Source organism: Astatotilapia calliptera, chromosome 16, assembly GCF_900246225.1.
Source record: "Astatotilapia calliptera chromosome 16, fAstCal1.2, whole genome shotgun sequence".
In the NCBI taxonomy this organism is placed as follows: domain Eukaryota; kingdom Metazoa; phylum Chordata; class Actinopteri; order Cichliformes; family Cichlidae; genus Astatotilapia; species Astatotilapia calliptera.
The window spans coordinates 14,173,307-14,199,174 of record NC_039317.1 but is presented as its reverse complement, the minus strand read 5'-3'; the positions used below and the strand labels follow the sequence as shown (position 1 = coordinate 14,199,174).

The following is a 25,868-nucleotide window of genomic DNA, read 5'->3' as shown; positions in this document are numbered from 1 at the left end:
CGCTAGCTCTACGCAGTCACTGGGCTGCATCTCCATCCTGCCTGTAGAATTTTGTATTTGGCCACACACATAGCAACTCAAGAACAGATGAGAAACAAAGTCATCTACCAGTCTGGAAATGGTTAAAAACCATTTCCCAGGCTTTGGGACTCCAGTGAATCACAGTGAGAGCCATTATTCACTAATAGAGACAATTTGGAACAGTGGTGAACCTTCCCAAGAGTGGCCAGCTTGCCAAAATCACTCCAGAAGTACACTCACAAGTCATCCAGGAGGCCACAAAAGAAACCAGAAAAACATCAAAAGAACTGCAGGCCTCACTTATTTCAGTTAAAGTCGGAGTTCATGATTCAACAATAAGAAAGCAACTGGGCAAAAATGGCATCCATTGGAGACTTGGCGAAAACCACTCCTGACCAAAAAAACCACACAGAGTCTTTTAGGTAAAAATTCTGTGGACTACAAGACTAAAGTTGGACTTTTTGGAAAGTTTAAGTTCTGTTACATTTTACATAAAACTAACACAGCATTTCATAGAAAGAGCATTAAAGCAACAATCAAACATGTTGGTGATAGTGTGATGGTCAGAGGCTGCTTTGCCACTTCAGGACCTGGACAATTTGCCGTAATTGATGAATGTTCTGTTTTCTACCAGAAAATCCTAAAAGAGGATTTCCACCAGTTTGTGTCCTAAAGCTCAAGCTCACTTGGTTTATGCAGTGGGACAATGATCCGAAACATACAGGCAAGTCCATCTCTGAATGGCTCACAAAACAAACGGTAGGTTTTGGAGTGAAAAAAGTCTGAACTGAGTCCAATTGACATGTTTTGGCATGAAGTTAAACAAGCCATTTATGCTTGAAAACTGCAATGCAATTTGCAAATTCTGTAAAGAAGAGTGGGGCAAAATTCTTCCACAACAATTTGAAAGACTCGCCAGTTATCATAAATGTTTGCAGTTCTGGGTTAGGGCAGTTAGGGTTAGTCCTCATGATATAAACGAGAAGAAAGTTCATCATGCAATGTCACAGATTTCTCTCTAGACTAACTGACAATACCACTTCTATCTTGAGGTGTCAACCAGTCAAGCCAGAATGTGCCCATCTTATTGTCAATAAGTAAGGCTGGAGTTATTCGACTGTTTAATGAATTCAGACATACCAGTGACATCGCGTCACCCCCGTCAATGAACACCTCAGTGGCTTCAGCCTCTACAGATGGCAAGAACATCCCTGCCATACAACTATGGCGGTGTAAGAAAATGAGTGAACATCTGACATAACTGGAGTAGAGCAATGACAGATAAATCAAATCAAATCAAATCACTTTTATTGTCACATCACATGTGCAGGCACACTGGCATAGCACATGCGAGTGAAATTCTTGTGTGCGAGCCCCACAAGCAACAGAGATGTGCAAACACAACAACACAAACGAGCAAAATACAAGAATGGCCAACCTGAAACTAATAAATATATGTACAATATATAATAGTGTATGCATTTCTGGATGTGTATACTAAATATTTTCCTACGTGTGTGTGTGTGTGTGTGTGTGTGTGTGTATACACATTTTTACAAATTAAATAGTAAAAAAAAAATAAAAATAATAATAATAATAAAATATATAAAATATACAGAGTTGAATATGTGCAAAACAAGTGGCATTTATATACAGTGTGGAGTGCATAATGTTGAAGTTCCAGTAGTGAAGCTGAGGTGTCTATGAAGTGTTCAGCAGTCTGATGGCCTGATGGAAAAAGCTGTCTCTCAGTCTGCTGGTACGGGACCGGATGCTGCAGAACCTCCTTCCTGATGGAAGCAGTCTGAACAGTTTATGGCTGGGGTGACTGGAGTCCTTGATGATCCTCCCCGCTTTCCTCAGGCAGCGCTTCCTGTAGATGTCTTGGAGGGAGGGAAGCTCACCTCCAATTATCCGTTCAGAGCACCGCACTACTCGCTGGAGAGCTTTGCAGTTGTAGGCGGTGCTGTTGCCATACCAGGTGGTGATGCATCCAGTGAGGATGCTCTCAATGGCACAGTGATAGAAGGTCCTGAGGATGCGGGGGCTCATGCCGAATCTTTTCAGTCTCCTGAGAAAGAAGAGGCGCTGCTGCGCCTTCTTCACTGTTTTGTTTGTGTGTACTGACCACGTAAGATCCTCAGCCAGATGTACACCAAGGAACCGGAAGCTGCTCACTCTCTCCACAGCAGCGCCGTTGATGGTGATGGGGGCGTGTACTTCTCTGCACCTCCGGAAGTCCACTATCAACTCCTTTGTCTTTACGACGTTGAGGGTGAGATGGTTGTCTTGACACCAGTGGGTCAGGGCGCTGACCTCCTCCCTGTAAGCTGTCTCATCACCGTTGGTGATAAGACCCACCACTGTAGTGTCGTCTGCAAACTTCACAATGATGTTGGAGCTGTTAGTGGCTGTGCAGTCGTAGGTGTAGAGTGAGTACAGGAGAGGGCTCAGTACACACCCCTGTGGAGCACCAGTGTTCAGTGTGATGGGGGATGAGGTGATGCTGCCCAGTCTGACCACCTGGCGTCTGTCAGACAGGAAGCTAAGGATCCAGCTGCAGAGGGAGCTGCTCAGTCCTAGATCCTGCAGTTTCCTGTCCAGCTTCGAGGGAACGATGGTATTGAATACTGAGCTGTAATCTACAAACAGCATCCTCACATACGTGTCTCTCTTCTCCAGGTGTGACAGGGCAGTGTGTAGTGTCAGGGCTATGGCATCATCAGTGGACCTGTTGTGGCGGTATGCAAACTGTAGAGGGTCCAGTGAGTCGGGTAGTGCAGAGCAGATGAAGTCCCTGACCAGCTTCTCGAAGCATTTGCTTACGATGGGGGTCAGGGCTACAGGTCGCCAGTCGTTCAATGAGGAGATGGTGGAGGATTTGGGTACAGGGACGATGGTGGCCATTTTGAAGCAGGCTGGGACTACAGACAGAGAGAGGGAAAGGTTGAAGATGTGCGTGAACACTCCAGCCAGCTGAGCCGCGCATGACCTGAGGACGCGGCCGGGAATCCCGTCCGGACCAGTAGCTTTGCGTGCGTTCACCTTCCTGAAGCACTTCCGCACATCCTCCTCAGACACAGTGTGCGTGTAAACAACAATAAACCTCTTGTTCTACATTAGTGCTAAAAAATATAAGGTCACTGGGGTCAGAGTCCCCAGAAGAGACCTAGTGTCACCTGAATGGAAAAGTACACAATAATGATGGTCCTCACTTAAGAGGTCTGTCTGCTAACTTATGGATTAAATGCTGTATTGCTATTGTCTGAGTGACATTTTCTTTGAATTTCCCTGGATTATCTTGTATTTTCAGCTTTTGAGTCTACACAAGACATCGCTAAAACATTAGAAACTAGATAAGCAGCAACCAGCACCCACAATGAATACAGATTTATGAAATTCATCCCTCATTTTATTGAGCGTCTTACCTAGCTGTGTCAAGGATGCATGTAATTAAAGCTCTTATATATGCAGTCTGTGAAGTTTGTTTACACATGGAATTTGCAAAGAGGGTTACCGAAGATGATCCTACTGTATTTTGTCATAACCATGTGCCGTCACATGGTGGCAATGCAGCATAATCAATGATGCATGGCCGGCATTGGTACCATTGCCGTCTCTGTTTCTGCAGATAAGAATGTTTCATGACAAAGCTGTTGTCCCTTTCCTTTACGCTGGATGTCACTATTGGATCAGCTGTTTGTGCAAAACTGTTATGCTGACCTTCACATCCCCTCCCCCAATCTGCCTGCCAGGTCTGCACCATCATGTGTGCTGAGGCAGAAGCATGCATGTGTGAATGAGGCTGTCTGCTGCTCCACCTCCTCCCCGTCTCCCTCCTTCACCATCCTTTGCGCTGCATTTTCCTGCAGGAGACTCGTCACTGTGGCTGAGGCTGTCACAGCCATAACAGCTTCAGCATCAGCATCATTTCCTCATCTGTCTCAGCAGCATCCACTCCATCCTGGAGAGCATTCATTTTTCACAAGCGCACACCCCCTTTTACCTCTCTTTCCTCTAGATTTTTAACTCACATCCTAGGTTCGTTTACCCTGTCGCATCTCCCTCTTCCCTTCTGCTCAACTCAACAGTCTCCCTCACCACCATCCACTCTTCCATAGCACTGCTCAGCAAAAAGCAGGCAAGCTGTCTCTTCTTCCTACAAAAGCGTCTCTTAGCTGGACAGCTGGTCTTCCACTGTCCCTCTGGAGGATGATCCTGTGGATGAAGACAGAGGAGATGGCCCTCGGTGAGCTGCTAGTGAGACTGAGGACCGTCACCCAAAGCATAGGTGGGTGGCAACGACACAATCGGAAGCAGCTCTTGTCTCTGGTCATTGTATTTTTTGCTTGCTGAGGATGTTGCATGTTGATCTTAAACATAGACATAGGTGAAAATACTATTACTAAAATGCAGACACAGTAAGAGACATATTATTCCTTTGCCTTGATGGAATCAAGTCCAAATGGACATCAAAACAAAAGCAGTTTACAAAGCCAATGCAGGATCACAATGTCGAAGCGTGTTGTACAGGAAACCACACAAGCTTGAATGTGCTGCTGTTCATGATCATTCTGCCTCAAGACATGCAGGTGCTTAGTCGGAATACGATTTTATCCTCTGAAATAAAATCTGGTTCATGCTGACATTAAAGAGATATTAAAGTATTTACAATGCGGATAAACAGAAATACTATTGCATGAAAAGCTGTCTCATTTTTTTACAGAAACGCAGGCTGTACACAGGGTGGTTTGTGTTGTGATACACTACCTCACTAACCCCAATTGTAGTACTCCACCCTAGAAAACTATAGTGTGTGGAATATGTCTGATTAGCAAAAGTGTTTTTAAAAAATGAGACACAATGACCTTCCTCTGTAACCGTAGAATGATTATTTAACATAACCTTTTCATTTCCGAATATTCGCACGGTTTCTTTTACTGATTTTGCTGTTAGGTCTGCCTTCCTGAGCTCCCCTCATGGTGTTTTTGTGGTTAGACGGCTTTTTTTCTACTCTATATATGACGTTCTCCTGCTTTTGCAGCTTCTTGATTTATCGCCACCAAATCAAGGACAGACGTTTCTCCTGTGCTAAATTAATGCCACTGATGTGATTTGTGATCTTTGCTTCTGGTCCCTTTTGATCCATTTATAGAGATCTCCCCTAATCCACTCACTGCCAGCACACAACCACTCTAATAAGCATGAACGCACACATGCACAGCCTGCACAGACAACCTGCCAAACACTTGGGTGTGTTAATATTTTATTTAATGTTTGTAAAACCTTACTTAGAAAAGCCTACCCTAAAGAGTTATAGCTTTCAGACCCTCATTTCATTTTGCACCTGTACATGTCAAGCTAAAGTGAGAGGAAATAATGTTTTACTAAGTGCATTTACTGGTTTCCCCTTTGCATGGTTTCATTTTTAAGATGATGAAAGCATGGCAGTAGTGAGTGGGTGGACCTGACTAAGGAGGGGGGACTTGGCTATGCCCAGGCTAGAGGAATGAAAATGCAAAGACTCTAAAGGCAAATCAAGAATTGCATCACTCTACTTAGCTAAAATCAAAATGAAAATAAGGTCATATTGTTCCTGGGGGTTTTTTAAGTTTGCAATACTATCCTAAAACTGTACATTAATCCAGTCCCTGGTAGCTGTTTATAAAGAAGTGTGACAGGAATTCGCTGTGGCAGGAGAATGAGAGCAGCAATCGGCTCAGAGAGGAGAGTAACGCTGATCACAGAAGACAGCAGAGAGGAAGGGAGAGTGAGGAAAAGGGAGATTCGGGGAATTGAGTCAGCTAAGGATGCATAGGATTTAGCATCATCTAACTTGAAGAACTGTTTTTTTCTTCTTGTTTTTCTCTGATCCATTCTCTGATGGATGTTGCATTGTACACTGTAGAAAGCTGAAGTATTAATTGCTTTTTTTTTTTGTCCCTTGGGGAATACTGCACTCCTGTCTGTTTCAACTTCTGGCTGCTGGCTGTCTTTGCAGCGTCATTAGCATGAGTGCAACACAACGTGATATAAACCAAAAACATCTATTTGGATCATGACCTGTAGCTGAGTGCATTTTCCTTTTTTGGTAAAGATGATGGGTGATCCAGTTCATTCGTCAGTGTAGTAAGCTGTGGGTGGACAAGAGTCGTTTTTTACAGCTTATTCAAGGGAGAGAGAAAATAAAATATTGGGTAAATGGTAGCTTTTCCTAAATGCAATTAAATAAAGCTAACGGATTTTGATCAGATTGTTGCGAATTACACTTATACAGGTAATAAACCAAAATATTAGACACATCAAAACTTTGACCTGATGATGGTGCTAGAATACAGGTTAAAGGATCACCACGGTAATCATTCTAAGGGACGTGTGCGTGGGTCTTTGTGTAGGTGTGTGAGCCTTTATGGCAGTTTATTAAATACTTAGATGTTCACTCACAAAATCACAATTAAAGACACCTGTTGTTTTCGTACAGGAAGTCATGGGATCACTAGCGTCATGTGTAAACCATGAAATTTCATGGCAGTCCTTTTAACAATTGTGGAGGTTTTCTAGTACAATAACACTGATGAACCAATCCACAGCACCATGCTCAGTAATTTAATTGGCAGAACCATTAGTCAGTTAACTGAAAGGAAAACAGTAGGTTAACTACGAATATAATACTTAGAGCCATAATCACTGGAAGCCTCTTTCTGACTTTCTAACTGGGCATTTGACCTACTTCCAGCTGATTTAAAAGGACACATCTAGTTCACTGAGTCACAGGTGTCGGCTTTTCCAGCAGGAATGTGTTCTTCTGCAGCTGGTGAAGCTTAGGGGGGCTGTTTCTTTATTTTTTATTTATCGTGCAGCACACGCATGCAAGCCAAGTGGAAGAGGCTTATTATATATTGCGTGGGGGAGTTTATGGCTTGGAAGGAGCTGACTCTCATGAACCTTTGCTTGAAAGCAGTCCATCTATCCCATGAGTATGGTTACATTTTGATAATGGTCATTTGTAACTGAGCAGATTTTTCACTGTTTCATTGATGGAACATTAACTCAACAAGGAGGTGTATAAATCAAATACTATATTGTGTCAGGTTCCTTTTTAAGCTAAAGGTCAATGGTTCATTCTGCCCTAAGTGGGCTATGCTGTTCATCCTTAAAGGCAGAGCAGGTGTATAACCAGATGGATCCAGCAGGCAACTATCAGCTTCCAGCTAGCCAGCCATGCTCAGAGAGATATAGTACCTAGGGATAGCAAGAGTGGTAGTAAAAGCATTCTAAATTTGTCTTTTGCTAGTTACAATTACTGTTTCATGTAAAACAAAATCTAATGTATCACTATATATATCCACCACTTTTATTACATTAGTCTTGATACAGCCTCTGCCACCACATCAGATCAATTGCTCTGGGCTCCTTTGATCAGCTCCATCACCTAGTGGGGGTGGGGGGTCATAGTTTGGTCCCGCCTTCACTGTTGTGATTGGTGTGGGGGTAGGGACAGGCTTAGGGCGTCGGGGGGTTCCCCGGAGGCATCTTCCTTGGAGGGCTCAACCCGGGGTAGCGGTCATGTCCGGTTAGGGGCTCTGTTGGCTCTCAGGTGACTGTTTCCTCGCGGCTGCGTGCAGCGGGGCTAGGGGAGGGTCTGTGCTGACGGACGTGGGTTACTGACCTGGTAGCCTGGCTGCCCCTGGGTGGGTCCGGGATGGGCGTGAGGTTCTGGGGGTGCTCTGTCTCTGGGCTGGGACCCGGACCGGGCCTCGGGGGCTTGGGTCCTGGTTGGTGTGTTGCCGGGGTTGTGGGCAGGTGGGTGCATGGGGGCCCAGCCCTGGAGCAGGGTGCCGCCGGTGCATCGAGCCACCTGGGGGGCTCTTCAACTGGTGGGGGAGATTGTCACATCTTGCAGGAGCTTTCCTCTCCTCAGGAGCTCCCTCTGCAGGAGGGGGAGATACAGGAGAGGTGGAGGAAGATCTCAGCCTGGGTGTTTATTGTCTTATGTAGTCTGGAAGATGAGTGGATGGTGGGGTGGGTGCAGTTTTCTCTGTGGTGGGGTTGGGTGGACTGTCCCGGGCTCTGTGGGGCCGGGCGGCGCTGCTGCACTGGGCCCCGGTCTGGATGGGCCTGGGCCCCCTTTCCCTGGCGGGTCACGGAGTGTGGGGGTGCCTACTGGGGTCAGCGGGGGAGCTGGCCCCAGGGAGGGGTCACTTGCCCCTCCCTTCCTTCCCTCCCCATCTCCAGCTGCCTCCCTCTTCCCGCTCCACCACAACCACCCACACATGCAGGGCCTTGGAGTAGGGGTATGTCACCAGGGTGCAGAGGAGGCTACCCCCCCCCCCCCCCCCCCCTGTCCCCTTCTGGCTGCCTCTGCCTCAATTTTATCCCACAACTTAGACATTCACATTACTCACACTCTCATTACACATACATATAGGATCTTGGGGGTGGGCACGATGCACGGAGTCCAAAGTACCATCAGGGTGTACACCCCACCCCTGGCATCGTTGCCCACCTCTCAATTTTAAATACACGTAGACATTGAGGGCTAGCAGGAGGGACCATGCGCTTACCTGCTGCTCTCTGGCAGGTAGCTCCAAGCCCTCCTGGGTTTTAAATGCACCTTAGAACACACATGCATCAACACTACAATGAGCGGGTGGAGGGAGGTTCGGAGTCTTCTCTCACCCCCATTCTCTGCGACCTGCTGGAGCAGGGGGGCTAGGAGGAGGAGGAGTTGGCCGTCCGACTGCGGTCTGGAGTGTGGAGCCTTCCTGCTGCTGCGGAGTCGGGGCGGTCTGCCTCCCCCCACCGCAGGGAAAAGGGAAACACCACCTGGGTCTGGGTGCAGTTCCCCCCTCCAGAGGCGGGGGCACCTAGACCCGGTTTGTAGAGTACGCTTGGGGAGTGTGATCGTGTGTACAACGTCTCTTTATGTCTGTCTCCACGTTGGTTGAGTGTGGAGTAAGTGCATATGAGAGCATGAGGGTGGGAATGGATGTTTGTATCTGTGTGTGCCTGTATGTCTGTGTCTATATGTCAGGTTGGGTGTCAGGCGCCACCTCTCTGGGGACATCTCAGGACCTCCAAGGTTTGGAGGCCTATCTCCCCCTACCACCACTTCCCCTGCCAGTGGCGGACCCCCTCAGACATCGGTGCGTTGGTGGTTCTTTGTGTCCGGGGGTGGGCGTCCAGGTACACACCGGCTCACTCCTTGGCGGCCGCTTATCGGGGCCTGGAGCCTGGGGCTCGCTCGGGCCACTTCGGAGGTGGGGTGCCCCTGGCCTCTCGGCCTGGGGCTCGGTCACTCAGGCGCAGCTGGCTGCCGGCGGAGCTCACGGGCGCGTCACTGCAACTCCCCCTGGCTTCTGCTCCGCGGCTGCTGAGTGAGCCCTCATCTGGGACTCTCCTCAGCTCTTTCCGGGACAGTGGCGCAGCTGCCCCTCTGTTGGTCTTCCTTGGTCTCTTGTGTTCTGGGGGCCTCTGGATGTCTGGAGCTTTGATCTCCTCCACACCTGCTTCATGCCCTGGAGGACGGGGCTGTGGCCCCCCCACACCCTCTAGCAGATCATTACATGAAGGAACCTTTTAAAAAAAACAACAACAAGCGCGTCCATGCTCACAGGTGTACACACGGGTGATCACACCCACAAACTACACCCTTTTTGGCTCCTACCTCAAAGCACACTGTGTTCTGTTGATCTTATGTGCTGCACAATAATGTTTAACATTTAGTATTTACTGTCATATTCCCATATATCATTGTGATGTTGTTTATTCTATTACTCTTGTTCTCTTCTGCTTGCTTTCTTTTTTCTTTCTCAGCAGGTGATCCAGGTGATTGATATATGCATTTTTTTTTCTCTGCCCGTTCTGTTGGTTTTTGTCTTTTGCCCTTCTCCCCCGTCCCTCTTCTCAGCGGTTTCTCTTTCCCTCTTTCTTTCTCCCCTTCTTTCCCCCAGTCAAGTCTGTCCCGTATTCAGTAAGTGAAAATAAAATAAACAATAAAAGGTGAATCAAATGGACCATTACGGCAAGGCTGGGATGGTCAGTTTGGTAAAGTAAATCCGTTGGGCATCTTTCTTTGCCTTTAGACAACAATTCTGAGGGCAAAAGAGCTAAACGGGACAGGCAAAAAAAAAAATATATATATATATATATATATACACTCAACAAAAATATAAACGCAACACCTTTGTTACTGCTCCCATTCCCCATGGGATGGACGTAGAGACCTAAAATTCATTCCAGATACACAATATAACCATCCCTCCCAAACAGTGGTCACAAATCAGTCCAAATGTGTGGTAGTGGGCACATCTGCTATATTGAGATAATCCATCCCACCTCACAGGTGTGCCACATCAGGATGCTGATCTGACATCATGAGTAGTGCACAGGTGTACCTCAGACTGCCCACAACAAAAGGCCACCCTGGAATGTGCAGTTTTTTGCGCTATTGGGGGTCTGAGGACCCAGAACCGGTCAGTATCTGGTGTGACCACCATTTGCCTCATGCAGTGCAACACATCGTCGCATGGAGTCTATCAGATTGTCAATTGTGGCCTGTGGAATGTTGGTCCACTCCACTTCAATGGCTGTGCGAGGTTGTTGGATATTCGTGGGAACTGGTACACGCTGTCGTATACGCCGGTCAAGCACATCCCGAACATGCTCAATGGGTGACATGTCCGGTGAGTATGCTGGCCATGCAAGAACTGGGACATTCTCAGCTGCCATCTGCCCTGAACAATGTGAACCATGATTCATCCGTGAAGCGCACACCTCTCCAACGTGCCAGACGCCATCGAATGTGAGCATTTGCCCACACAAGTCTGTTACGGCGACGAGCTGGAGTCAGATCAAGACCCCGATGAGGACGACGGGCATGCAGTTGAGCGTCCCTGAGACGGTTTCTGACAGTTTGTGCAGAAATTGTTTGGTTGTGCAAACCAATTGTTCCAGCAGCTGTCTGGGTGGCTGGTCTCAGACGATCTTGGAGGTGAACCTGCTGGATGTGGAGGTCCTGGGCTGGTGTGGTTACACGAGGTCTGCGGTTGTGAGGCCGGTTGGATGTGCTGCCATATTCTCTGAAACGCCTGTGGAGACGGCTTATGGTTGAGAAATGAACATTCAATGCACGGGCGACAGATCTGGTTGACATTCCTGCTGTCAGCATGCCAATTGCACGCTCCCTCATTGCTTGTGGCATCTGTGGCATTTTGCTGTGAGACAAAACTGCACATTCCAGGGTGGCCTTTTGTTGTGGGCAGTCTGAGGTACACCTGAGCACTACTCATGATGTCAGATCAGCATCCTGATGTGGCACACCTGTGAGGTGGGATGGATTATCTCAATATAGCAGATGTGCCCACTACCACACACTTGGACTGATTTGTGACCACTGTTTGGGAGGGATGGTTATATTGTGTATTTGGAATGAATTTTAGGTCTCTACGTCCATCCCATGGGGAATGGGAGCAGTAACAAAGGTGTTGCGTTTATATTTTTGTTGAGTGTATATATATATATATATCCACCACTTTGGGATACACTGAAACATTTACTAAATGAGACCATTTTGAACAAAAGTTTCAGTCTGGACGACTGTAGTGTAGAGAAGATTTCAATCTGCAGTGGTTTATATTTAGCAGTGTGGCTGTGTCCTGTGACCTTCCTCTAATGTACATGAAACCCCAGAGGCAGGGACAGAAGCAGTAAGACCTTGACAAAGAATAGAGCATCAGTATAAGAAGAAATCATGAAAGGTGGACCTGAGGTGAAGATGGTGATATGCTGCAACTGCAGTCAGACTTAAAAAGTAGGCCCTATATAGGATTTGTCATTTGTGTAGAAGGGTATCAGCTAAGCCATCAGCTGATCAGCTTGGACTGCAGCTGAGCTTGACTTTGAGAAAATGCAATGCTCGATTTGAGGTCCCCAGACGATGAATCCTAATGGCTTTGGTGATCCCCGGTCAAAGTGTGTGGAGCACAGAAGAAAGCACCATTATTAATAAGTGTGCATTTGTGGTTTTTAGTTAAATGCCCTGACAACTTTTGGAGTTTTTTTCATGACTGTAGACTCTTTACTTATTTGTGCTCTTTGCAGGTTTTACCACATTGGGTTATTGCTTTGGTCTGTATGAAGGAGAGGAAATTTAAGTTGTCAGTTCATCAGTTCATTCCCTGAAGCTCAAGCACACTTGGGTTATCTTTGTCTGATATTAAAATGTATTTAATCTAAAATATGTTAACTGTGAGAAATAAAAAAATAAAAAATAAAAAAACAGGAAGAGAGAGAAAATAAGTTTTCACAGCACTGTATGTAAGTATGTGCTCAAACACCAAAAGGGTAATAGAAAGTTAAGTATAGGAGGTGGAATATGTCATAAATGGGGGATAAGACATGATTAATAAGAAGACAGGGATGGAGGGATGAGGTGGAGATTAGGGCTGAATGTCTGTGATGGCCAAACCCTTGTCCACACTCTGAAGTCAGTAACTCTTGTATTTTCATTTCTTCATTTGAACATAGTAACACACTTTAGTTTCCGATAACTTTATTGATTGGTTTGGATACATCTGTTCTATTTGTGAGCGCGCACATTTAGTTTACTTATGTATTCATATCACTTCATTACTTTGATTTTTGACTAACCTTTTTCTTTTTATTTCTTACCTGCCATCATCCCTGGGAGTTCCTGGACAAAAGATGGTAGCCAGGGTTTGAAACCACTAAATGCAAAAAGGGATAATTGGACCACACCGCCACTTCCTACTGAAGGGGAGAATGTGTGTGTTTTCTTTCATTTAAAAACAAAGTATTTGTATTAAATTAAATATTTGAGTTTAGGGTTTAATGGTTTTGATTTTCTTCTTTAGTGTTTAGTTTATTAACAAACTAGATTGTACTGCATTGTGTTGTGATTTATGATTGTGTTTGTTTGTTACCCCCTCAGTCATTTGGTTTGTTGTTTGCAGTCGTTGCCTGAGTTCAGTTTTGTTTCTTTGACCTCTTTTATGAGCTCAACATTTATTACTTTTGTAAATATAATTTTGGGGGGTTAAATAAATGAAAACCATATTTTTTTAATAATTCCTGGGACGACTCCTGTTTTTCAACTCGGTCCATCACAATGTCACTGAATAGCAAGCTGAAGTTGTGTGTCCCATCCGCTGTAGGTGCCTCATTGGTATGTGAGAGAGTGCATCTCCCCTCTCATCTCTATTCTAAGCCTATAAAGTGCAAGCTGCCTTTTTGCTTGCCAGCCAAACACTCACACAAAACCCACAAATAAACCCAAGCCTGCCAATAAGCAACCTCCTCTCCACTGGGTTTGCTCCTCCTCGGTTTCAGGCAACATAGTAACAAGAAACTTTTTAACTGTTGCCATAAAGTTTATGGGGTTTTTTCTTGTTTTTTTTTGCTGGGTTTTTTGTTTTTTAAGTCTTACAGGTGATTGGCTTTAGCGCAGTAGTTTTTTGCACTGTGAATTTAATGCATGGAGGAATCCTGTGAGATAGAGGGAAAGAAAGGGTAGATTAGTTCAGGAGCAGAGGAGTATAATTAGCCTAAACAGCAGAAGGGGATTTATGCTCTGCCGGCTGCCCTCTGCTTCTGCTGCCTTCCACCCTCCTCCCCTCTTGTCCTTCCTTGGAAAGCATTGCTTCTCTCAGTTGTCAATAGTTCCACTGACGATGTGTGTGTGTACTAGGGGTCTGTGTGCGAATGTGTGTGAAGGGACCTGGGCTTGTTCTCACCTCTAGTGTGAGCAGTGTTTGTTTCAGAGTTTATGCAGACAGTGACTCAGCTGTTTGTGATTCTGCAAGCTTTGCACTGTGCGCTTGCCTTGAGTCCTCAATGTGGCTCTGCAGAGGACAGTAGGCTTATCTTATATGTAGCCACTGCAAACATCTACGCACAGGAACACGTGTGAGAGCATCTCTTTGTAATCCTGAGTAACCTGGCACATTAAAAGAAGGATCCTTCCCATGTCAGCATTTGGGAATTATGCTTTGGAGTCTGTCAAAGCTTTAAAAAGTGCAGCGAGGGGTCTCTGTCTCTGGATGACAAAGTTTGTTTTAGAGGGGTGAGACCAGCAGCCAGCTCTAATGTCTCTCCATGAGTTTCTTCGGGAGGGCGGTGAGGCATCGTTCCGGATCATGAACCGCCTCAGTCATCTTATGCAGAACTTGGAATTCTCTGGACTGGGCTCGGCTTTCCCTTTCAGCCCTGCCAGCCGCAAGAACTCCTGGAGAGCCTGGGATGGTAGGACTGAGAAAAAAGAGTGTATTCTGTGTGAGAGTGAGTGTGCATGTGTGCACGTATACTCGCAATTTTTTGTGCCTGTGTGTGTATTTGCGCATAATATATTTTTCATTGAAGCTCTGGCTAGAGTATGTAGGGCATCGCGCCCAGAGACTCACATACAGTGTTTCCTGTGGGCTTCCCTTGCCCCCACCCCCTCTGCTGGGCTGTTTCTGTGTCTTGATGTGTATAACATTTTGTGTGTGAGTGCATGACTGCGCAGCTTAATCAGCTGCTTCAGTATCCAACATGCACATCTCGGCAGCTGCACTGACATTTTTCCATAGAAGCAGTGAAAAATTCTTCAGCAGATGCAGAAACTGCAGCACAGAGCAGCAGAAGAGCTGGTGCAAAGGAATGCTGATTAAAGCTGCTGAGCTAACAGTTTGGTGTCGTCTCAGCCAGATTGTTGCCACTTTTACTAACACACAGCAAGAAAAGAAATGGTGAAGAAAACCAAGAAGAGTGTTTCTCAGTGGGATAGTGGGATGCCAATGGTCCCGCTTAAGCCATGTGAGTCAGGGGTCTTTTTTCAGCGTTTTTCTTTATCTGGGACATATAGAAAGCAGCTGTTTTCAGCGATTCTCCTGCTGACTGTCTATATAAATATTTTAAAACCTTTTGTAGTCTTCATATTCTTGTTTCTCATGTTTCTCTTTGTGATTTTGTTAGATATTCATGCAGTGCTTGCTGTAGGTTTTACTTCTACATATACAATTTGTGCATATACTTTATGCACAATGTGCATGATCTGAACACACTGTATGTGCATTTTTGTCTGTACCTGAAGCTATGAGATTTCGGAGGAAGGTTTTCATTTCCTGTCCTCCCAGCTCTGTTTAAGTCATTAGCCATGAGGAGAATTTGAGAGAGGGATTTCTGTTTTTTAGATGTTATGTTTTGTAGACTGAGACTATTAACTCTGACACCATGGAAAATTCTCAGGAGAAAAGATTAGCAAATATTTTGGTGCAGTAGTTTTGTGTGATTTCTTGCATTTGCAAGTAACTCATAGTCTTCCAGTTCTTCGCTCTTCTTGTTGATCAAAGTGATTTTTGCACAGTTGTCGCAGCCTTTATAATAACATTTGTAGACAGTGAAACTGTATACAGAAGTATGCTAATCGGCCACTTTATAAGAACTGCTCATTGATGCAAATATTTAATCTATGTGCCTACATGTGCAGAGTTGGCAGCATTTAGACATGTAGACTTGGTCAAGATGACCTGCTAAAATTCAAACTGAGCATTAGAATACATACACCAGTTAGTTTACATCAGAATGAAATTTCAATGCATTTACTCGCCATCACATTGCACAATCTCAATAATAAATTAATCTAAAGGTATAAAATATAAAAATATAATCTAGGATATGTACACATAATATAAGAGAAATGAGTCCATATACATTATTATTGGTAAAACTTTACAGAATATTAACAATGGAGCAGAAAACCAGAGTAAATCATTATTCCAGGCTGTCATGATCCAAGCAGCCAGGAACACACAGGCACAAATATAATCTTCAAAAAATGGGTTTATTATACCCCCAAAAAGGACAAGATGATTACAAAAATTCAAAATAACAAAAAATAAAGTTTTTAAGAACCAAGTGGGCCCATAAAAGAGGTTACCTTAACAGACTGCTACTCAAAAATCACTTAACAAAAACATAACTCAACAAACTGACCTGCCCAAATGAGAAACAGCTCCAGTTATATAGCAAATGAATAAACCATTATATAAACCAAAGGTGAAAACTAAAGGGATAACAGATAACCATCATTCAAGAAGAACCCCATTCCCCCTGCATGATCACAATAGATGGTCCAGTCCACTTTATTGGCTTCTGCATTTAAACCAGCTCCACCCTCAGCCTCCTCTTTCAGCCAAACCAGGAAGGACTGGAGCGGAGGTCAGGTAACTCAGAAAGAGTAGAAATATAATCAATATAACATACCTATATAAAATAACAAACAATGCAAAGCAAAGTCTATGCCAACATTTGGGCTATAGCTTAGTGCTGTCATGCATTACAGGTAAACTCAAAATATCAAATTAGTTAACTTATGATCACAGAAACTTTAGAGCATAACGTAAACATAAGACAAAAGACCAAATGAATATTACCTAAGTATCTCAGTTGTGTGGTTGCATGCATCCATCACACAGGCATTAAATTGCCCTGTTCTAAATATACAGATGTGAAACGTTTAAAGAAATTTGCCTTGTGCAAAAAATAAGGAAGAAAGTAGCCAAAAAGGCTGGTCCAAGTGTTTCAGAAACTACTGATTTACTGGGATTCTTCCATAAAATCATCTCTAGGGAATGATCCAAAAGAAAGGAAATATGCAGAGAGCAGCAGTTCTCTGTGTGAAAATGCTGTGTTGATCTCAGAAGAGCATCTCTGAACATGTCAAACCTTAATGCAGATGGACTACAACAGAAGACCACGCTAGGGGCTATTCCTCTCAGCTAAGAACAGGAAGCCGAGGTTACAGTCTGCATGGGCTCACAAAAAGTTGAGCCTTTTTCGAGCAGAAAGGAGGGGAGAGAGAGCAAGGAAGGACATGCAAAGGGCCACATCTTCTGATGGCTGCTCCCAGAAGGTTAACCTACTATCTCACAAATCATCTCAAACTGCTTCCTTGAACATGACAGTGAGTTCAGTTTACTCAAGGGGTATCCACAGTCACCAGATCTCAGCCCAGTAGAACACCTGTGTGATGTGGTGGAAACAAAGATTTACCCAAAATGGGGGTTGTGTGTGTGTGTGTGTGTGTGTTAACCATTTTATGCAGCGTGTTTTCATTTATTCGACTGACTCTGTAAGCTGATTTGATGGACTGTGCCTTGTTTGACTATCTTGCTCACTTTAAGCTGCATAGTTTTCCAGTCTAGTGGCTTTAGCTTTGAACTTATAAAGTTTATGGCACTGATAACCTGCATGCCCTTGGTCATAAAGCAAATGCCCACGTTAAACACACAAACACACCGATGCAGAGGCAAGCTGCACACACTTTACACAGGTATATGTTCCCCAAGACATTTAGCACCACTGCATCTTCGTTTAATAGATATTGGCTGAATTAGGAGACAAAGAATCAAGTCTATTAGCCTTTTTTTAACTGAAATGTATCTTTTGAACAACTCACTGTAATGGAATCTAAATTGCCACTTTGTATTAAGAGACAGCGTCTTTCTTTGAGAGGTCTCCTTAGAATTAAGTCTTTCAGTAAGTTTGTAAGAATGGGGTCTTTTGAGCGGAGTAAACAAGAATAGAGGCTTTGAATGGATCGAGTCAGTGAATGGTTAAATGGGGATGTCTTTGAATGGGTTGGTCAGAATGGAGGCTTTGTATTTTTAGTCCACATTTCCTGAGATAAGGCAGACGCGGATCGCGAGTTTTGTTGCCATAGGTAAATGAGCAGTGGAAGCTGCAGTACCTTTAATAACCAAAGTGACGCACAGCAGCTTAATGTAGAACCTATTTCCCTATTCTTGATTAGTCATGAAGAGGCATGACTACTTCCTTTTTATTGGTCAGACTGTCAGCTATGTAAAGTTGGAGGCGTTTTAGCTAGTTAGATAACTGTCCTCTTAGGGGAGGTATAAAGGTAGTTGGACCAGGAGAGAGGGTGGGGTCTAGCAGTACACTGTAGCTTTTGTATACAGGGAAGGTAACCTGAGGTTGCAATAGGAAGTCCTCTCAGTTACTGCGTCTGTGGGCTGTAGAGCACCTGCAGCCTGACCAAGAGGTTAAATGTAGTGTCTGGCGAAAGGTAGAGTCAGGATGAGAGGGAAATTGTTGTTGTGATATTGTTTGTGAAGCTACATGGAAGAAATGCTGGAGAAAAGAAGTGAAGGAGACATAGACTGGGACAGGAAGATGGGAAGAGAGGAGATAGCAGATTTGGGCTCCTTGATGGATGCAGACATCGAGGTTGAGCTAGATCCTGGGTTTTGCTTGGAAATGGACTCAGAGGTGACTCTAGCTGGACAGGTGAGTCCAGGCTCACAGGAGTGCTCTGACAGTGAGGAAGTGGACTGGTGTGTAATTAAAGGACACACAGATTCTCTGGTTGTGGTTGAAGACATGAAAGAGGGAAGGGCAGCTGAGATTGAGGCGTATTACACGTCAAAGGAGATTGGAGAGACTGATGAAAATGCAAACATGGATATGGAAGATCAGAGGAGCAAAGAGGAAATGGTAGAGGAAGTATTGGATGCATTTTTGGGGCCAAGGGAGGAAATTGGGGTTCATGTCCGGCTCACTATTGAGGAGGTGGAAAGTTACTACAGATTTTCTTGCCGTTGCAACTGGTTATGTGGTAAGTTATACCTATTCATTCTTCATCCTCTCTTTCTTTTTTATTGTTGTATTACATTAACAGCAGTTTAAGTAATGGCTCTCATATCTTCAAGGGGGTATCTTGTAATCATTAAGACATGATATTTTCATTCTTGAACTTTCAAATAATTCTTATTTTTCTTATACTGTGTGTTTGTGCAGGCCTCAGTTCATCCATGGTCTGAGAAAGTAGTTCCTCTCCCTTCTTTTTCTTCTGGAGTGTCACCTTTGATAAGAAAAGAAAGGCTAATATTTAGTTCTCTCTAAAAAAAATACCAGAGGTTCAGAGAGCATGACAGCACTGAATTTGGACAAGGGCCAGAAATGACTGACATCACAATGTAAACCCAGTAAATCATTTGACCAAAGAAATCGCGATTAGGTGCTGAGCCACCACAAGCAGCAACAGTGCAAGCTGACAGAGATATTTGAAGATTCTGTAAATCTTCTGAAGGGATTGAACCATACTACTATTCAATTTTCTATGCATCCAGCTTTCTGCCATTTATGTCCAGACACCACTTCAAACTAACCAGTTTGCATATGCCCACAAAAAAAGTCACTTTGGAGTAAACGGGAGCCCAAATCACATCACCTGGCTGCTTTTGAAGTGGAGGAACGACAGCTTTTCATCCTTTTTCTAAGACCTTCAGCTGAAGCTCTGTTGCTACTATCATTTTCTTTTGTTCACTACCTACATAGCCAAGGGCGAGGGTAGGAACATAGATCGACCAGTAGATTGACAGTGTAGCTTTCACATTCAGGTCTCTCTTCTCCACATCAGACCGGTGCAGCTTCTGCATCACTGCAGACGCTGCACCAACCCATCTGTCAGTCTCCTGTTCCACTCTTTCCTTGCTTATGAACAAAATCCGATATACTCAAAGAGCAATTTATTTGCTTTTTTATACTAATAAACTTAGTGACCTCTTGTATCTTATTAATGGGAATGCTGTATAGGAACCCAAACCCAGTAGGATGGAAATGCTTCATTCTAACATGAAGTCTCAGTTTGCAGTGAATTGCAGCAAACATTTCTCCAGTGGGGACAAGTGAGCCTATATCAGCAAAACTATAACAGCAAAATGTTCCAAAAAACCATCAAGTCCCTTCACTGTAAGTCACAATGAGATAAGATAGGGTTTTTTTGTTTTGTTCTTTTTCCAGGGGTAAATATCACCCCTTGCATTCCTCCAACCATTTGCTTTATCTCTGCTACTCCTCCTCCTTCATGACCCCTTAAGCACCTTATTCCCTCTTGTTGCCCACCCAGACCCCCACTGCTCCGCTTCCTGCCCCTTCCTGATCCCAACTGTTAATTATTTAAATGTTGTATTTTTTGAGTACATTACTATAAGATCACATTGAGGGAGTGGGTCAAGTAAACAGCTCTGGTGAATGAAGCAATTTCTTAACCATATAAATTAACAAGAAAATAGGCAGTTTGTTTTGTTGCATGTGCGTGTGTGTGTCAGTCACGTGGGCCTGTCAATCCAGGATTTCTTTCCTCTCGTCTACTCCTGCTTAATCTGTGTCAGTAGTGGCAGGCAGTCCAGGTGTGTCACTGTGACCCACTAAAGTTTGACCAGTTGCCCACAAACGTGTACGTGAGTGGTCGCTAATCCCAGTCGTTAAGCTTTCTAAAGAACATTAGCGCCTCACCCAGCAGGTGGTATGTGATTGTGTGTCTGTATGTGAGTATACAGGGAATGTTGAAATTGCTTGAAAATTATTTAGAGGGAATATTTTTTGTAACAGACATAGTTACTGTATCACTAAAGATCAGAATGCTCTAATAATAGCATCTCGGTCATCTTAATGTAAAGAGTGCTCTTTTACACGTACATCTTTGTCTCGCTTTAGGTTGTTTTGACACCACAGATACTCTGAGGAGAGAAAATACAAAGAAAGACAGACTGGAAAAAAAAACGTCATAGTTTCAGTGTCTTGTAGTATCTGATACTGTTTCAATTCACAGCCAGAGGGGCTTTTAGCATTGTGCATGTGGCAATAGTTTATGCAAGCATGTGAGAAAATTACGATTTGTAGAGTAAGGGCTATAGGAGATACAATTGGTGTGAAGACTCTAATAAAAATGTGTAATAATAATAATGCATAATAGAAAGTAACCATGCATAAGGTTATGTTAACAAATCAAAACAAAAAAGCTGTTAAAAAGGAGCCAGATCGGATATTCAGGGGGAGACTTTTCGGTAACCGAATAGCCCCTTTCTCTAAACAGTGCAGCTATTGCTGGCCTGGGTCGGGGCCGGCGTTTGATTTGATCTGCGTGGGAGATTCTGGGTGCAAGGTGTGGTTGGGCAGGTCAGAAAGTGGAAACTCTTGGAGGTTTCTGTGTGAACTTGAGCACATTAGAAGCTTGCGAGCACCTGTGAGAGCTTTCCAGATGGCTAGCCTCATGCAGCTTTGTGTCCAATGACCTCAGGCACTGCTGGCCATTATCGACGTAACAACACTGCTTTACCAAGTTACGAACATCAGATATGGTCATTTATCTGAGCCTATATCCACTTGCTTGGTTTCTTTTATTAAAAAGCCATTTGTGGGCGACACCCTTGCTTGAGGTTAATTTGAGAGAAAAGAGGAAAAGAGTTTTTGTTCCGATTAACATCTGTAGGGGTCAGTCAGTAGAGAACCTTTATTATCGCTTGGCCTTAAAAGCGTTGAAGGGACAAAACTAAGTCAGTTCAAAGAAAAGAGGATTTTTTACTAAAACAAACTGAGGTTCAATCAGTCAGTATGTGATCAGTATGGTCTGCACACCTACATTTAGGAGGGTAATGTACAATAAATTTGTCCAAGCTTAGTGCTACAGAAACATGTAGTGAAGGAGATTATGAGTCCGATTATTTGACTGATGATGGGGACTGGGTCAGGTTTTTGCTTTTGAAATGTACACTTTACTGAACTTCGGACACATGCGTCAGTCTGGATGTGGCAGATTAGTGTAATCTTGGAGTCCACCTCAGAGGTCTCCAGCTGTCATGCAAGATTTAAAACCACCTGCTACAGTAAACAGAGGCTGTACAGGACCACGTGTGATAGGCTTCACAGAGGTCATGCCATTGACGTGCACTCCCTTTATTGCTAATTTGGTTTCTTACACATAAGGTGGCTATAAAAACAATGCTGAAAGCCTATTTTCTTGGCCGCTTTGTTACTGATTGATTTCTTAAATGACTTTTTTTCGAGTTTGTTTAATGCTGCTTTCTCCTAACTCCTCTTAACAGCTTGGAAGAAGGCCAGTGTGTATCAAAAATCTTAACATCTGAAAATTACTGACGGCATTGATATGTTTACTTTTTGCTAGATCACAGTTATAGTCAAACACAATATGATTAAGCCAATATCACTCTACGCAATCATTCATAGTACAAAACATTTTGAAAATCTGGTGAAGAGCAGTTCTTGGTGTTTGAAATGTCACATTATCTTTCATTGTTGGGCTGTTTTAAACTGACCACGTGTTCTTTTCTTGGCTTGCATGTGCCTTGCATTTTTAGTTTATACACAGAACTTTAAAAAGATGCATGCACTGTGACCCTTTAGTGGGTCACAGTGACACATCAGTTCTATCCCTGTGTTAAAAATTTACATCAACAGCCCATTATAACATAGGTGTTCGTAACTAGAACCCAGGATTTTAATGTACTGTTGTGGCTGTGTCTGTGACCCAGAATTTTGTGTTTATTTTTGCATTTGTGATTTATTATGTTATATTGAAAGGATGTTAAGATCTAGGATTATCATGTGTTTGCCTTGAGTTTCGTTTCGTTTATGTTTCTCCTAAGTCTTCTGTGTTACACTCATGAATTTCTTGTCTGTGTGCTTCATGTTGTCTAGCCGGTGTTATGTCACATGTTTCACGTTTTGTTTTTTCCTGTTTGTCTTGTGTTTCTTTGTTCAGTGTGTTTAATTTTACTCCTCCCTGTAACGTCACTATGTTCATTTGTGTCAGCTGTTTCCCCATGTGTTTCCACTTCCCCTGATCACCTCCTGGATGTATTTAAGTCCACTGTCTTTCTTTGTTCAGCGTCAAGTCGTCGGTGTTAATTCCTTCTGCGTCACGTCAGGTTAAGAGTTTTTCATGATTCTGCTCAGTTCATGTTTTTTCATCATAGTTATTTGCATGTTCCTGCTCAGAGTCATGTTCCTGTCTGTAGTCATAGTTATTATAGTTTAATCATAATAACCACAGTGTAGTTTCCCGAGTTTAGGTTTTAGTTCAGTTTTTGCCCTTATTTGCCTTTTGTATTCAGGTTTAATCAGCCTGAATAAACGGCTCGCTTTTTGTTTGAAATGCAGTTTCGTCTCTTTTTCACGCTACACGCCGTCGGCTCCCCCTGGCTGTGACAATCTATTGGGGGCAATTGTAACAGTTTATTGTTATTATTGTTTTCTTTAAAAGGACATATTCCACTACACTATGAAAAAGCATATTTTGTGAAAAATAGTGGGGGGGGGGGGTTTAATGTGTTAAAACAATATTAGCTTACATATGGACAGGAGAAAAAGAAAGCAACAGTTTGCAGGTATATTCATGACATATACAGGTGAAGCATGTGCGAAATAAATAAATACATGTCATCCATTTATTTCGGGTGCTTTTAAACTAATATATCAACATGTTTACATGATCTTATTATGTTATTTTATCAAGATCTGTTATGCCATCTGCCATATCTGTTGTCAATACTAACATGAAATACGTTAGAAACTTGTTTCATCAAAGCATTATCATACATTTAAGTCACCTGTACTTGTATTTAGTATGTTGACTTAAAATCGAATTACCACTAGAATAGCTTCCAGGTTTTTCAAGTCTTTGTAGGCTTTGGCACATCCTGCAGTACCCAACATTTAAACAAATTTTAAAGTATTTAAGCTATATCATTAGATACAATTGCAGCAATGTGATTACCTGAAAGATTGCTTCTTTTTGAGATATAGTGGCGTGATGACTTTTTATATAATAATAATGGATTGCATTTATATAGCGCTTTACAATTCCACTATTCATTCACACACTGGTGGAGGCAAGCTACAGCTGCCCTGGGGCAGACTGACAGAAGCAAGGTTGCCATATCGCGCCATCGGCCCCTCTGGCCGTCACCAGTAGGTGAAGTGTTTTGCCCAGGGACACAACGACCGAGACTGTCCGAGCCGGGGCTCGAACCGGCAACCTTCCGATCACAAGATAAACTCCCAACTCTTGAGCCACGATCGCACCGATCATGTTTGTACACACCAAGGGAGCCATTTATAACAGTCTGACTTCCTGGATTAAAAAGAATATTGCAGTCTTGTCCTTATTAGTAAAAAAGGAAACGCCTATTGTACTGCTAGTTAGTGTACATATATATGTTCCTTTTCTCAATAAATGTTACAATAGTCCTCGGGCTTCCCTGCCAACAGCTGGGAGCAAAACGGATTCAAAGGACAGACGAAGACTGCACATTTAAATGAGTCTTATCACTAAACAGTGTATATGTGTGTTGCTTTGTTTGAAAAGGGAAGAGAGTGACATGTTTTTGTTTCCCACTACACTAACTCTCTGATAATGATGGTGGTAATACCCAAAGGCCAAGTAACCTGATATGACCTGTTGTCAAACAAAGAGTGACACTAAGACTTTGGTTTGTTTAAGCTACACTAAGACAAGTGTTTGCATAAAGGGAGGGTGTTAGTCACCTAAAATGCACAGCAAAGAAGGGAACACTATGGTTAACAATGAGGATTACTGTATGATGGACTGAAAGCACCAGGTCATATCTTGTCTATGCTTTGTTCTGGCGAATATCATGGACACAGGTATGGTTCTGGGGACAGACTTTATTCGTCTGACTTTTCTGTATATTTCTCTATACATTGGGTTTCTTCTGAATGTTTCGTGTGTGCATGTAGAGTCTAGAGTCTAATGTTTGTCAGCTTACCAAGTCTTGAGTTTGCTAGGATGAGCTTAACAAACCATTTAATTTACCGTTATGTTGTCTCTCTTAAGTTCTAATAATTTCCATGCGTATATTTTTTAGGCACCCTCTTCCTTATGTATGTTTATGGATGGACTCTTGCTATAGATATCAAAAGAAGCATAACAGCTTGCAGTATAGCCACAACATTAAAACCAATGATCGATTGCAGATATAGCGCATCAGACCAGTGGCAGTCTCCAGTCAGGACACTGCCACATCACAAAATAAAGAAGAGCCTGGGCTTGCAGACTTTACAGATCCCAACGCAGTCAAGCAACCAGGAGGTGTGCCAGAGCAAGCCCGATCCACAGAGGCCCCACTAATGTCCTTTTCAAAGAAAAGATCATAATGATGAGGGAATAAAATAATACTTTTGATACAGTGAAACAATAACATGTGAATCCAGTGTGAATTATGTGCTTTAGGAAAATGAAGCAAACAAAGTCAGACTGATACCAAAAGTCAATATTGCTCTTCAGTCTTATCTTAAGCAGTATGTCTGTGTTCACATCCATATTTACAGGAAACTCCCCTCCTAGAAACTTGATGGCACAAATAAATGTTCTTTCTCTCTTTTGGCTCAATATAATACAGATTTCTGTTCCTGGATAGCTTAGTGAACATGAATGTTTCTGTAGGAACTAAATAGAGTAGTGCTTCAGATTTGCCCATGTTCTGTTTTTAAATTAAATTATTAGGTCTCATTATGGACCTTAAATCCATGGCTCAAAAGAACCTGATGTAAAAGATGCCTGAACGCTGCTGCAAGAGAAAGAAAACCCAGAAACAACCACACATCTGATTCAAGCTTCTTCCCCAAATTAATCGAACCACAACTGAAAAAAGGATTGCCACTAACTTTCTACTCAACTCATAATTAATAAATAATAAACACAACTGCAAAAGTAACACAGGAATAATGCCTGTGCTGATGGAGGTGAGGGAGCAGAAGCTCCAGCTTCTTGGGTTTTATGTGAGCGAAGGTGAAACTTCTGCAGCCAATCAGCACTAGGAATAAATCTGAAGCTTAAATGTAACTGTAGAAAGTTAATGACAGGATGACAGATGTACTGGTACACTGGGGCAAGTGTAACACTTATATTATTGAGCTCGTCACATAAAACACATCTCAGCATAAATAATTAAATACCAAACTGTAATAGCAAATGGCACAGAGTTCATTACAGCAGTGCCACATTT

At 43.2% G+C, this 25,868-nt stretch overlaps 1 protein-coding gene across 12 annotated transcripts in view; it reads left to right on the top strand.

Moving 5' to 3' along the window:
• The first annotated feature begins 3,810 nt into the window (after positions 1-3,810).
• Positions 3,811-25,868, top strand: part of mcf2lb (mcf.2 cell line derived transforming sequence-like b) — a 47,935-nt gene continuing 25,877 nt past the window's right edge. For 4 of the 12 annotated variants that reach the window (XM_026144539.1, XM_026144537.1, XM_026144538.1 and 1 more), the window contains exon 1: positions 13,702-14,283. In XM_026144539.1, the coding sequence (XP_026000324.1) occupies positions 14,127-14,283 (157 nt within the window). In that variant the 5' untranslated portion in view covers positions 13,702-14,126. Of the gene's footprint in view, positions 4,313-13,700; positions 14,284-15,930; positions 16,245-17,707; positions 18,656-22,661; positions 22,770-25,868 lie in introns of those variants that run through there. The other 8 variants (XM_026144542.1, XM_026144533.1, XM_026144531.1 and 5 more) reach the window with 6 other exon arrangements.